The 15,479-nt window shown below is 44.5% G+C and overlaps 1 protein-coding gene across 1 annotated transcript in view; it reads right to left on the reverse strand.

Annotated features, from left to right (window-relative positions):
- Nucleotides 1–4,997: 4,997 nt before the first annotated feature.
- LOC123759552 (uncharacterized) overlaps nt 4,998–15,479 on the reverse strand; it is a 171,262-nt gene continuing 160,780 nt past the window's right edge. Inside the window, exons 8-12 of the mRNA XM_069334781.1 lie at nt 7,797–7,981; nt 6,103–6,339; nt 5,725–5,900; nt 5,274–5,373; nt 4,998–5,126 (exon numbers count right to left, since the gene is read on the reverse strand). Coding sequence (XP_069190882.1) covers nt 4,998–5,126; nt 5,274–5,373; nt 5,725–5,900; nt 6,103–6,339; nt 7,797–7,981 — 827 coding nt within the window. The remainder of the gene's footprint in view (nt 5,127–5,273; nt 5,374–5,724; nt 5,901–6,102; nt 6,340–7,796; nt 7,982–15,479) is intronic.

The raw sequence follows: 15,479 nt of genomic DNA on the forward strand, positions 1-15,479 counted from the left end.
CGTTGCTGGGGCTTCTAATTCTTCTGCTCTCTTGATTCGTGCTGATGTTCCCTTTGTTCCATTACTTTTTCCTTTGCCTCTCCATTGTTCTGCTGCTCGTATCTTTGTGGGGAAATGGTACACAGTTTGTTCCATTTATCTCCCCCCGAGTGTCCCGCTTTCTCTTCCTGATTTGAAACACCTCCTAGACTCCTTGCCGGAGCCTGTGCTCCTGCTGGGTGACTTCAATTGTCGTCATTCTCTTTGGGGTGACGTTCTGACGAATACCCGGGGTCGCCTTCTTGAGCCGTTTCTCCTCTCTTCTTCCCTGTCTCTTCTGAATTCTGGTGAGCCCACTCATTTGGACTCTCGGACTCGCACCCTTTCTTGTCTTGATCTTTCTCTCTGCTCTTCTTCTCTTTACTTAGATTTCACGTGGCAGGTTCTTGATGACCTCCATGGAAGTGATCATTTCCCCATCCTTGTTTCCTTTTTCTCTTTTCGCCCTTCCCTCTCTTTCCCTAGGTGGCAGTTTGCTAAGGCGGACTGGACCCTATTTACCCTCAGTGCTACTCTCTCTGACCTCTCCCTTTTGCCTCTCTCTTGCGCTCTCCTCCTTTTTCATGATAATGTCTTCAACTCTGCCCTCCGCTCTATCCCTCGCTCTTCCTCTCGGGGTCCACGGACGTGCGTTCCCAGGTGGAATGCGGACTGTGCTCGGGCTGTCCGCTGTAAGCGTGCCGCCTGGAAGAGGCACCGCCGTAGGCAGACGACCGATTCTTTTTTTTTTGTTTTGGAAAGCGAGTGCGGTGGCCCGTAGGGTCATCCGTACGGCTAAACGTGAATGTTGGGCATCTTATGTCTCAACAATTAAGTCCGAAACACCTCTGGCCCAGATCTGGAAGCTTATCCGCAAAATAGCGGGTAAGTTCGTTCCCGATGTTTCACCGGTCCATCACCTCCATGATACTCTTGTGGCGGACCCGTTGCAGGTCACTTCCGTACTGGGTTCCCACTTTTCTTAAGTTAGCTCTGGTCTTCATCTTCCCAATCTTTTCTTCTTCGTAAACCTGTCCTTGAGTCTCGTCCTTTAGATTTCTGCACTCGTCTTCAGCTTCCCTATAATGATCCCTTCTCTCTCTCTGAACTTCGTTCTGCGCTGGCCCTCTGCGGTTCTACGGCGGCGGGCTCCGATGGTATTCATTATGAGATGCTTCGGCATCTTTCTCCGTGCACGACTCAGTTATACTGAGTCTGTATAATCGGATCTGGGAGTCGTCGTCAGTCCCTGAGGACTGGCTCGATGCCGTTGTCCTCCCTGTTCGCAAACCGGGGTCTCTGGGTACTTCCCCTAAGGACTTTCGCCCTATTGCTCTCACAAGTTGTGTCTGCAAACTCTTTGAACGTATGGTTAACGTTCGTCTGATGTGGTTCCTGGAACACCATCACCTCTTCTCCCCTTCTCAATTTGGTTTCCGCAAGTGCCGCAGCACGACAGATGTCCTGGTGAACTTGGAGGTCTATATTCGTACTGCTTTTGCTGCGAAGACCTCCGTTGTTGCCGTCCTTTTTGACCTGGAAAAGGCTTACGACACCACTTGGCGATATCATATTCTATCTCAACTTCATTCTTTTGGCCTTCGTGGTCATCTCCCTCTCTTTCTCCGCAGCTTCCTCTCCCGTCGTTCCTTTTGGGTGCGCCTTGGTACCGCTCACTCTGCCTCTTTTCAGCAATACGAAGGTGTGCCCCAGGGTAGTGTTCTGAGCACTACTCTTTTTCTGGTTGCCCTCAATGGTCTTCTTTCCTCTCTTCCTTCTGGTGTTTTCTCCGCTCTCTATGTCGATGATCTTACCCTTTGCTGTCAGGGTGATGATTCGCCTCTCCTTCAGCGCCGGCTTCAACTTGCAATTGATGCCGTGTCGTCTTGGGCCACCGATCATGGCTTCAAGTTCTCTACTTCTAAGAATTGTGCCATGACTTTTACGCGGAAACGGGTCGTTCTTCGTTTCTCTTTGTCACTTTATGGTCATCCCCTTGAATACAAAGATTCCGCGAAGCTTTTGGGGTTATTCCTTGACACTCGTTTGTCTTGGTCTCACCATATCTCTTACCTCCGTGTTGAGTGCTCTAAGGCCCTTACCCTCCTTCGGGTCTTGTCCCATACTTCTTGGGGGGCAGATAGGCGCACTCTCCTTGCTTTACATTCCTCTCTCGTCCTGTCTAAGCTCGATTATGGTTGCCCTGCTTACTCGTCTGCTTCTCCTTCTACTCTTCGCCGTCTTGATGCTTTGCACCATACTGGGTGCGCCTCAGTTCTGGTGCCTATCGTTCGACTCCCGTCTTTAGCTTGTATGTTGACACTGGCTTCCTGTCTCTCCAGGACCGCCGTGATCGCTACTGTCTTCGCTATCTTGCGCGGTCCTTACAACATCCTTCCTCTCGCCTCTGTCGTGCTTTAACTTTTACCCCTCCTGCGGTTCCTGTTCCTCTTCACCACCTCCCTCTTTCTGTCCGGTTATCTCGCCTCCAGGATTCTCTTTCCGTTCATATTTCTAATGTTTCTCCTCATGTTGTTCCTTCTTTGCCCCCGTGGAGAGTCCCTCTTCCGCGGTTTTGTACTTCCTTGACCCGTATCACTAAAGCTTTTACCCCTCTTACGGTTCTAAAACGCCTTTTCCTTGAGCACTTTTCTTCTCACTCCCGCTCCGTTTCTGTCTTCACCGATGGGTCTAAGTCTGCGGACGGTGTTGGCTACTCTGTTGTTTTCCTGATCGCACTTATATGTGTCGCTTACCTCCGGAGACTAGCATCTTTACAGCGGAACTTTATGCTATTCTCTATGCTCTTCGTCTCCTGCTTTCTCGTTGTCAGTCTTCCTTTGTAGTTGTTGTTGACTCTCGTAGTGCCCTCATGGCTCTCGGGTCCTTTAATCCGACTCATCCAGTAGTTGTCGAGATCAAGCATTGGATGTTTCTTGTTCACAGTAAATTTAAGTCGGTTGAGTTTTGTTGGGTTCCCAGCCATATTGGTGTGTCTTTAAATGAGCGTGCGGATGCTGCCGCCAAGGAAGCTGTCCGCTCTTGTCCCATCTCTCGTAAAGGCATTCCGTATTCCGACTTTTACTCGGTTATCCATTCCTCTGTCCTTACCCGTTGGCAGGCTTCTTGGTCGTCAGTTACTGGTAACAAGCTACGTACTCTTAATTAAATGTTGTGTTTCCTCGTGGCCGTCCTTCTTCCACCGTAACCGGCGGTGGGAAACAGCTCTGGCGAGGTTGCATATTGGCCATACTCGCTTAACCCATGGTCACTTGATGGAGCGCCGCCCTGCTCCTTATTGTCCTAATTGCATTGTCCCTCTTACGGTCGTGCATGTCCTTCTTGAATGTCCTGAGTTTCAAGACGAGCGTGTGTCTTGCTTTCTGACCGCCCCTCGCAGTCACCAGTCCCTCAATAGAATTAAGGGTGACTTGGATACTTTTGATATCGTTCGCCTTATGCATTTTTGTTCTCGTATTGGCATCCTTGGTGATATTTAGCGCCCTCTGATTATTCCGCACATTTGATGGTGTTACATAGCCTTCCCGGTTTGGTGCCTTCTTTTGATAATTACTTGCTTACTTCTTGGTGGTCAGGTGATCTGCCCTGGCGGGTATAAAGGTCTGATCAACAATGTTTCCACCTTCATCCTACTTTGCTCTGATGAAGGCGATGTAGCCGAAAACACGTTAAGCATTCTCTATTGTTCACATGTGGTTTTTTCCACGTGTGAAAAATTCGCATGTGAAGTTTTGTTTCACACACACACACACACACACACACACACACACACACACACACACACACACACACACATATATATATATATATATATATATATATATATATATATATATATATATATATATATATATATATATATATATATACATATATATATATAATATGCAAACAAGCCTGAATGGTCCCCAGGCATACATGCAACTGAAAACTCACACCCCAGAAATGACTCAAACCCATACTGCCAGGAGCACTATACAACTGGTGTACAGGGCACCTAAACCACTCAACCGTCACAACCGGACAAAAGCTGATGGTAGCCGAGGCTATTTGCTCAAAGCTGATGGTAGCCGAGGCTATTTGCCCATCAGCCTGCCGGCACTCTGATGGTAATCTTGGGCATAGTATTTTATCAACTCACCTCATTCTTTGGGGCACACATGAGGAACACAAATGCGAACAAGCCTGAATGGTCCCCAGGCATACATGCAACTGAAAACTCACACCCCAGAAATGACTCAAACCCATACTTCCAGGAGCACTATGCAACTCGTGTACAGGGCACCTAAACCACTCGACCATCACGACTGGACAAAAAGCTGATGGTAGCCAAGGCTATTTGCCCGTCAGCTCGCCGGCACTCTGATGGTAATCTTGGGCATAGTATTTTATCAAATCACCTCATTCTTTGGGGCACACGTGAGGAACACAAATGCGAACAAGCCTGAATGGTCCCCAGGTATACATGCAACAGAAAACTCACACCCCAGAAATGACTTGAACCCATACTGCCAGAAGCACTATGCAACTGGTGTACAGGGCACCTAATCCACTCAATCATCATGACCTGACAAAAATGGGTTCGAGTCACTTCTGGGGTGTGAGTTTAGGTTAGGAGTTAGGTTAGGTTAGGTAGGGTTAGTTTGGTTCGGTCATATATCTACGTTAGTTTTAACTCATATTTACAAAAATTTAACTCATACATAATGAAATGAATAGTTTTATCATTTCATAAGAAAAAAATGAGAGAAATATTGAAGTTCTGGAAAACTTGGCTTATTAGGCAAATCGGGCCTTGCATAGTAGGCCAAAAACTGCGTTCTGACTACTAGGTACAACATACAACATATGATGCTGCTGTTTATTATTTGAAGCTTTGTTGAAGCAAGGAATAGCTTAATTTGAAGTTCTCTTCCAGTAGTGTAACGGAGAAAGTGTAACGCCTGAGTCCAGTATCATCATTCTTGACCTAAGGGAATGAAGTTTTCCCCCAGCAAGGCCAAGAAAGCGGCGGCAGATCCCACTACCAGCAGGTAAAAGGCTCCCTGCATGTGGCTAAGACTTAGCACAACCTCCTTATCTTCTTCCTGAAATACAGACATTCATCTTACATAAATTCAACAAAGTTTAATCCCAGTAATATGAAACTTTAATACACCAACTTGCCAGAGAAATAAGGTGAGATTTACGTATGACTCATGTGGCCGGTTTGAAGCCCGGGTCTCCTCCCTAACCCTCCTGGCTATCACGTCTTCACGCCAGTGAGTGATAACACCAGCTGCTATCAGGCGACCCATCAGCTGTGTGAACCGTCGGTGATATGGTGCGCCCTTTCTATAGAGCAGAAATAGTTAAACATTAATGACATTAATTAAATGTAATTTAACGAAAATATATATATATATATATATGTTGTTTATTTCAAGGCAACTGTATAGCTAATATGATTATCTTGAACATAATTTTTAAAAATATTTGAACATAAAAAAGAACATGCAGAACAGAGTTTATGCATATATTTGAACCATAACAAACTTGCCAACCAATCAGCGTTGTATGCCTCTCGACCCATTTTTTTACCGATAAATATCTGAATCTTCCAGTGTTTGTTTTGTCTCATTGCATTATACATACGTGCATAAATCTCGCTGGTACAGAGTGGAATAATTAAAGAGGAACATTTACCTGATGCACCATCCAAAGGTTGAAAACATAGGAATATCTTTGCTGATATAAAAAGGAGAGTTGCCTCTCGGGTCTGTGTAGTTAACTGCAACGATTACTGTTATGAAGTTCTTGTAACTAATGAAGGCGAAGCCTCCTGCCAGCACCTTCTTCAGTGCCTCGTCCACTTCCAGCACCTAGCCAACACAGGTTGAGCAAATATTGGATTAATTTTGAGTGTTTATGACAATATTAATAAACAAAAAATTTGCTTATATAGCAAAGTAGACAAGAAATACCTATATTATAAAATTATTATTAGCAATATTATCGTGGTATTAAATATGAAAAGTCAGGCCAGTGATGACATGTCTTATTTGAATTAGACAAAATACTCACCTCCATTTCAATAAAAATCTCCTTCACAATAGCATTAGGATTTGTGATAAAGTAATCAAGAATTGCATCCGATAACATCAAGAGATCAGTTCCCCACTTCCAGCCGGGCTCCTTCACCAGGTCCTCAAAGCTCTCCAAGGGACGCGATTTCTTTTGCACAGTAAGATGCGCCATCAGAGATGATGTGAAGCCTGTTGTGATTATCAAGCAGGACAAAAGCCACCACCCCACCAACATCTGTGGACATGCACGATGATCAAGAATTCCTCCCTCTCTCTCTCTCTCTCTTTCTCAAATATTAAGATATATGCAGTGCCCCGTCTCTCGGTATATCTTCTCCGTGTACATTTATTTGTGTCCTGGACTAAATTCATGCCATGGGTACTTGGTTGTTGACCAGTAAACTCCCATGATACCTTTAATTGCCCCCAAGTGGTTGATAAGCCATTAGCGCTCCGCTAACCTATGAACACTTTGGATAGTATTTGAAAAACAGTGGGAAAGTTTTGAAATTTTCCACATAATATTCATTTGTTGTTAAATAATCCTTGAAAATTAAATACTAGACTATTTAAATTGATGCAGTTGTAAAATCAAGAATAAAACCGTCTAAATTAGTAAATGCATAAATGGAACAGAAGCACGACATCAGATCTTGGTCCGTGATCTGACCTCTACAGATGAACTGTCAAGTAAAAGACACATCCTCTACATGCCTTTACTTACCACAGATGATCTGTCAAGTGCTCTGCGAGCCACATGGTGTTATCATAGGCACAAATCTTATGCATATGAATAAAATGTTGTAATAAAGGATAATTTACTTCATCTGAATACAGTTGTGTTATTTGGTAATTTCGATGATTTTCTTTATATTGTTTATTCATAACTAACGTTTACTTTTTTATATTTACTAGAGTATTATTAATTTTGAGAGTTCAAATTCATTTGCCATCCATTAAACTCACTGCATTGAACCCATTTTCTGCATGACTTTCACTCGTGTGTATATATGTAACCCATCCTCTGACAAAGAACCTCGCGTTTCAATCGTATGCATTACATTAGGCAAAAAATTGTCATACTAGACAATGGAAGCGGCTCGCGAAAGTGACGTACTGTCCCATTTTCCCACTAGGATCTTCTTGTAGATTTGGAGAGGAACACCTTTAATTGACCGTTTTCTTGATGTTAGGAAACCTTAGGAGGACGGGGTGATACATGAGTAAAATCACACCACTCACTTTCTCCTGTGCCGGCGCCAGTGTCTGTCTGCGTAATGTTGACAACACATTAAACATGTCATTTGACTCGGATTTGTTGTCCTGAGGTTACACTCGTATTATTGAGGCTATGGGTTCGATCCCCGGTGGAGGCAGAAACAAATGGGCAGAGTTTATTTCACCCTGATGCATCTGTTCCCCTAGCATTAAATAGGCACCTGGGAGTTAGACAGCTGCATCAAAATGTTATGGAATTTTTATTAGCTGTAGTTTTTGGAGAAATGTTATGGTATTTTTGTGGAAATACCTACAGTTTGTCAGCTAAGCGGAACTTGCTCATGAAATAAGAAAATTTATAGTGAAAATGTTTTAACTGTAGTTTAATTTTGAGATTTCTTGATCTTATTTATGACAAATTCAATATTACTAAATGGAAAGCAGCACATACGAGGTGTAACAATATCTTCCTACCCTGCCAGAGGTGCTGACGGAGGGGTCTGAAGGCAGGTTCTGCAGGAGGGCGCCGAACCCGAACAGGAGGGAGGTAATAAGGTCCACCTTACGCCCGCCAGCCACCCACTGCCACACCCTCTGCAGCAGCCACAGGCTCACGCCCCACGCCCCCACGCTCACCAGCAGCGCCACCCACAGCTCTCCTGTACGAGGCAGTTAACAGGTGGGGTATATATATATATATATATATATATATATATATATATATATATATATATATATATATATATATATATATATATATATATATATTGTGACGATAATCTCCTTCAAGAGATTGAGCCTGCTCTTCCCTCCAAAATTACGTCTTCACAATTATATAAAAAGACTATGGAAGAAATGTCCAACAACGACAACAACACCAGCACCAGCAAGGCTTGCCAGGGTGAGCAGAAACGTATGCAGCCCGCCACCTGTTCGGACCCAAATCACCAAACTACCCGTTGATCGCTACGGCTCCGCTGATTGGTCGCCGGTCTGGCTGCACCTGCACTCGCCCCCCAATACTACCCGATGTCTGGGGTCGCCCCAACATCAGTCTTCAGAATGTTCCGTGCTTTCGTAGCCAGCACTCCTCCCAGCTAGACGTTAGCGTGTACTGAGAGAGGTGGTGGCTTTAAGCCAATATTCCAGCACCTCCCACTTACCTTTTGTGTTGCACTTCTTGTTATTTTGCCTTAACGTAACTTTTCATTTTGTCATTTAAGTATTCTTATTATTTTGATTCATTGATTTTATTATACATATTTGTTTGTGCATTATTTTCATGTTTTGATTTATTTAACGTAATTAAAATTTCATTGTTAAAGTTTACTTGTGTTTTGTGTGTCTTCTCCTTACCTTACCACAGACGAAGTTCCAGTTTTTCTATTTTTTTTTATAACTATGTGACGAGGCCATACCCCTAGCCTTAAACAGCCGAACACCAACGCGTTACCGTCACAAGTTATATGGGGGCCTGTCCTAGGAGCCTCACTCAGGTACTGGTGCCAAGTGGTAATTTATGGTAAGCGTATTTAACTCTGTTAACGTAGCTTTACTATTTTTCATTCAATTTCATTTTTTATAAGGTGCGGAGTATTGTGCATTACGAGAGTAACATATAGTGAAGGTGAGACAACTTTGGATTACGTGGTGACTGTAGGCCTCAGTCATACTCTTAATTGGTCATCTCTCCCTCCTTGTTATTACTCGTATTTACCATCTATGTCCCTTGAATATTTCTCATTCTGACAGATCATCATATTGGTACCCTGGTACTGTGGTCTGCCCCGGGTCAAGAGTACCCAATCTTCTGCAATCTGACTGTAGGAGGACAAAGAGGGCCATAGTTCCTCTAGCTCGAACTTTAGTTGCTGAATTGGGACCTCAGCAGCAGTTCTCGTCACCAGTTGACACCTCGCACCCCTACACGTCAGTCAGAGATGATGATACATACAACGGTAGGGAATTAGCTTATTTTTTCAGAGCACAAAAGTTCGCTAATTCTGTAAGTATCATATTAAATTCAGTAGGAAAAACTTGCTTTATGTCCTATAGAGACTTGGCAAGGTATGCCTACATCCTTGGACTACCAATTTTACTTTTGAAGCATTTAACTGTTTCATTTGTTTTCGAAACTCTGTTTCATTTGTTAGTAGGATTTTCTTGCCCTTATTCTCTTACATGAGTACCGGGTACAAGATTTCCTGCGCCCTTGATTTAATTTAATCATTTAATATCTTTCACTTAACGTTAATTGTTAAAGATCACACAGGATAGGTACCAGTTGCCACGTTGTCCTGTTTCTGACATTTCATTATTGAACATTCGTGTACCTTTATTTGCTAATTTCACCATGTTTCGTCTCCAAACTTTCCGTGCAAATCCAGCAGGTGAAATAGGGACTTTAAGTCGTGCCAAGAGGACTGAACTACAAACTCTTGCACATGAGTATCAACTAGAAGTTCCCTATCAAGCCAACAAAAATGACCTACACAACCTGTTGCTGGATTACTATTTAGAGCAAGGTAAGATAGACTCTGAAACTCATGAAACTTACTATATTGCAGAGAAAACTGACTTGGCAACGATGAAACTTAAACTAGAGCTGGCCAAGATTGAACGTGAGCAGCAAAGGGAAGCCCGCGAACAGCAAAGGGAAGCAGCTGACATACGAAGGGAAGAGATCGCCCTCAAGGAACGTGAGTTTGCAATGCTCCGTGAACGTGAACGCTTACAGCTTGAAACCAAACAACGCGAGTTGGAAATACAACGCGAACATGACAAGCAACAAGCGACTCTGGCTCTTGAGTGTCGTCAACGGGAATACACGTTGGAAACTTCACACCTCGCTCAACGCCAGCAAGCTACTGCCAATCTTCCCGTCAGTTTTAATATATCACATGCAAGTAAGTTAATGCCATCCTTTGTAGAAGCAGAAGTTGATGTGTTCTTTACCACCTTTGAAACCCTTGCTAATCAACTCAGTTGGCCTGTCGACCAATGGGCAACACTTCTCAGAGTCCATCTTACAGGTAGAGCTGCAGTCACACTCAGTACTTTGGCGTCTGAGAATGACTACTACACTCTGAAACAAGCAGTGTTGGACGCCTACCTCCTCTCTACTGAAAGTTATAGAAGGAAATTCCGTGACCACCTGAAGGCAAGTACCACTACCTTCCTCGAGTTTGCTAACACGAAACGGAGGTATTTCATGAAATGGCTGGAAGCAGCACATGTCTCTACTTTTACAGAACTCGTGAACCTGATGCTTGTTGAAGAATTCTTGAGACGTGTGCCGCCTCCTGTCCGCCTCTACTTAGCAGATAAAGAAGAAACCGACTACCTGAAGTGTGCTAAGTCGGCTGACACTTACAGCCTCATCCACCGGCTGACACCCGAACCATCCTCCAGTAAGAAGTCGTGGTACAGTTACGAGAAGGTGAGCCCCGATCAAGCTGGTTCACAACTGTACTGCAAGTATTGTAGACTCTATGGACATACCATAGACAAGTGTGGTAAGTCTCAATACAAGGGAACCACTGACCAACAACGACCCAAACCAACTCCTCCTAAGTCCGGTAAGCCTGTGATGAATGTTGGTGTTGATGTTAATGATCTTTCTCTTTTCAGTAACCACCTGTATACTGGAACTGTCTCTGCCAACGGTTCAAATCCGGAGGGACGTTTCAAATTGAAGATCTTGAGGGACACAGCGGCTCTACAATCGATCATCTTGAAGTCGGCTGTGCCCAACATAGTCTACACCGGGGAAACGGTCTTCATCACTGACCTCACTGCTACTACTCCATACCCTCTCGCCAGAGTCCACCTGGATTGTCCCTACGTGAACGGGGAAGTCCAAGTCGCCGTCAGGGAAAAGCCTTTTCCCATGCCTGGAGTGCAACTTCTCCTAGGCAACGACTTGGCAGAAGACCTGCAACCAACCAACCTGATCGTCATGGACAAACCCCAGGTGTGTAACTCTGTGCCAAGTAACCCTATTCTTGAGTATGTTCCAGCAGAGGTTCAAGAGAGTGAAGTTTCTCCTCCGGTTCTCGTGACCACCCGTGCACAAGCCGCACGTCCACAGCCAGCTGACTCTACTGCTACCGCTGTCCCTCAAGACCCTCAGAAACTACCCCCGCATCTGACCAAGTTGGAGTTCCGTAAGTTGCAGAGGGAAGATCTTACTTTAACACCATTGTTTTTCCAGGCTGAGACTCAACCCGACAGTATTCCTGGGTTCTTCCTAGAGAACGACTTGCTCTACCGCAGATATAGACCCAGTAAACTGAAGGAGGAGGACGATTGGGCCAACACCGAACAACTTGTGATTCCCACCAGCCTGCGGCCCACTATTCTACACCTGGCCCATGGAGCATTCTCCCACTACGGCTTCAACAAGACTTACCATGGGATTCGTCAAGACTACTACTGGCCAGGTATGGTAAACAACGTCAAACAGTACGTAAAACAGTGTCATACATGTCAGATGGCAGGCAAACCGAACGTCTCCATTCCCAGAGCACCACTGATTCCCATACAGGTGCCTGCGGAACCTTTCCACAGACTCATAATAGACTGTGTTGGTCCTTTACCTCGGACCAGTTCAGGTAACGCCTACATCCTAACCATCCTGTGTCCTACCACCAGATTTCCCATAGCAGTTCCAGTGAAGAACATCACGGCTGCTACGGTTATCAAACACCTACTGAAGATCTTCACTCAATACGGATTTCCCAGGGAGATTCAAAGTGACTGTGGCACCAACTTCACCAGTGATCTCTTCAAAAGAACACTGGAGGAGTTCAACATCAAACAGGTATTGTCCAGCCCCTATCATCCTGCTTCACAGGGTTCTCTTGAACGTAGTCATCAGACCATCAAAGCACTCTTGAAAAAGTTTTGTAGTGAAACCTCAAAGGATTGGGATAAGCAGATTGACCTAATAATGTGTATTTTCAGAAGTCTCCCCAATGAGTCCCTAGGAGTATCTCCTTATGAGATGCTCTACGGCCGTAAGTGCCGTACTCCCCTTAAGGCTTTCAAAGACTCTCTCAGAGATGCCACCTTCAGTGAGCATCAGAATGTGCCCCAGTTTCTTCAAAACCTTCAACACATTCTAGAGAGAGTCCACCGCTTTGCTCATGATAATCTATTGAAAGCCCAGGTGAGAATGAAGACTCATTACGACCAGACCAGCAAAGTAAGAAAATTCAAGCCGGGAGACTTCGTCCTTGCTTATTTCCCTATCCCAGGTTCACCTTTACAAAACAGATTTTCAGGACCCTACTGCGTCAAAGAGTGCAGGAATAATAATAATTATGTGATAGAGACTCCAGATAGGCGGCGGAAGACCCAGCTGTGCCACGTCAACCTCCTGAAGCAATATAATGGTACTCCTCCCACTGTCTTGATTAACTATTCCACATTCACAGAACCCTACATCCACAGTGAGACCTTCCCAGCTTCTCCTCCCGAAAGCACTGACAAGGAGTCAGCGCTTTCTAATTCCGAAATCCTTAATGATCTTCCCAAATGCTTTCAGGATAATAATCGTGCTCCTATGCCCTCTTCTAATTCCACTCTCACCTCGTCAGATAAGCCCTTCATCCTCCATGTCGACGCCAATGGTACCGACGTGGGTGGTGTCGTGATGCAGCAACGAGGCGAGAAGAATACACCTGTCAGCGACTACTGCTACAAGGATCTACGGAACAATTGGCAAGGAGCTACTCTTCCTCATCCTGAAGCTTCAGCACTTCACTCCACACCTGAAAAGTGCTCGGTCCACCATCAATACGGACCACACCACCCTACACCTCCTGCAGCACGCCCACTTCTCATCTCAACGTCTTCTACTATGGGCTTGCTACCTGCAGAAATTCAACCTGGAGACACGCTATACCAAGAGTCTGACAACATCTTAGCCCATGATCTCTCCAGAGTTTATGAAGTAGAAGCAACTCCATCCATTACTCCACCACATAACGACGTACTTCTTCCAGAACCGCAGGCTTCGGGGGAGAGTTGTGACGATAATCTCCTTCAAGAGATTGAGCCTGCTCTTCCCTCCAAAATTACGTCTTCACAATTATATAAAAAGACTATGGAAGAAATGTCCAACAACGACAACAACACCAGCACCAGCAAGGCTTGCCAGGGTGAGCAGAAACGTATGCAGCCCGCCACCTGTTCGGACCCAAATCACCAAACTACCCGTTGATCGCTACGGCTCCGCTGATTGGTCGCCGGTCTGGCTGCACCTGCACTCGCCCCCCAATACTACCCGATGTCTGGGGTCGCCCCAACATCAGTCTTCAGAATGTTCCGTGCTTTCGTAGCCAGCACTCCTCCCAGCTAGACGTTAGCGTGTACTGAGAGAGGTGGTGGCTTTAAGCCAATATTCCAGCACCTCCCACTTACCTTTTGTGTTGCACTTCTTGTTATTTTGCCTTAACGTAACTTTTCATTTTGTCATTTAAGTATTCTTATTATTTTGATTCATTGATTTTATTATACATATTTGTTTGTGCATTATTTTCATGTTTTGATTTATTTAACGTAATTAAAATTTCATTGTTAAAGTTTACTTGTGTTTTGTGTGTCTTCTCCTTACCTTACCACAGACGAAGTTCCAGTTTTTCTATTTTTTTTTATAACTATGTGACGAGGCCATACCCCTAGCCTTAAACAGCCGAACACCAACGCGTTACCGTCACAATATATATGCCGTACCTAGTAGCCAGAACGCACTTCTCAGCCTACTATGCAAGGCCCGATTTGCCTAATAAGCCAAGTTTTCCTGAATTAATATATTTTCTCTAATTTTTTTTCTCATGAAATGATAAAGCTACCCATTTCATTGTATATGAGGTCAATTTTTTTTTTATTGGAGTTAAAATTAACGTAGATATATGACCAAACCTAACCAACCCTACCTAACCTAACCTATCTTTATAGGTTAGGTTAGGTAGCAGAAAAAGTTACGTTAGGTTAGGTTAGGTAGTCGTAAAACAATTAATAATTGAAAACTTGGCTTAATAGGCAAAACGGGCCTTGCATAGTAGGCTGAGAAGTGCGTTCTGGCTACTAGGTACGACATATATAGGTTAGGCTACCTAACCTAACCTAACCTAACCTATAAAGATAGGTTAGGTTAGGTTAGGCAGGGTTGGTTAGGTTCGGTCATATATCTACGTTAATTTTAACTCCAATAACAAAAAATTGACCTCATACATAATGAAATGGGTAGCTTTATCATTTCATAAGAAAAAAATTTGATTAAATATATTAATTCAGGAAAACTTGGCTTATTAGGCAAATCGGGCCTTGCATAGTAGGCTGAGAAGTGCGTTCTGGCTACTAGGTACGACATATATATATATATATATATACGCTCTGTATATGGATGTCATATATCTTCTGTATCTGGATGTCATATATCTTGCTTCTGGTAAAGCCCCCGGGAAAGAGGGCATTCCTGCCGAGGCTTTGAAGTGCTGCAAAGGTAACTTATTCATGGAGCTGCATGAAATTCTTTGCCTCTGCTGGGAAGAAGGAGAGGTGCCACAGGACATGAGGGATGCCAACATCGTCACTATGTACAAGAATAAAGGTGACAGGGACGACTGCAACAATTACCATGCATCTCCCTCGTCAGTATTGTCGGAAAGCTGTTTGCTCGAGTCACATTGAAGAGGCTCCAAGTACTTGCAGAGAGAGAGAGAGTCTACCCAGAACCACAGTGAGAATTCCGAGCTAACAGGACAACCATCGACATGGTCTTTTCCCTCAAACAACTGCAGGAGAAATGCAGGGAACAGAAGCAGACACTCTTCGTAGCCTTCATAGATCTGACGAAGGTCTTCGTCGTCATCAGCAGGGACACTACCACCACCACCCACTAGCACCATAACCACCCACACCCTACCACAACCACCCATCACTACCACCAACACACACTACCACAACCATCACTCACTTCCACCACTCCCCACCACCACCACCACCACTCCCCACCACCACCACCACCACCACCACCACACACTTCCACCACCATAACACACTACCACCACCTCCACACACTACCAAAACCACCACACACTACCACAACCACACATTAACACCACCACCACAACTTCCTACCACCACCAC

The sequence above is a fragment of the Procambarus clarkii genome, chromosome 32, assembly GCF_040958095.1.
Source record: "Procambarus clarkii isolate CNS0578487 chromosome 32, FALCON_Pclarkii_2.0, whole genome shotgun sequence".
In the NCBI taxonomy this organism is placed as follows: domain Eukaryota; kingdom Metazoa; phylum Arthropoda; class Malacostraca; order Decapoda; family Cambaridae; genus Procambarus; species Procambarus clarkii.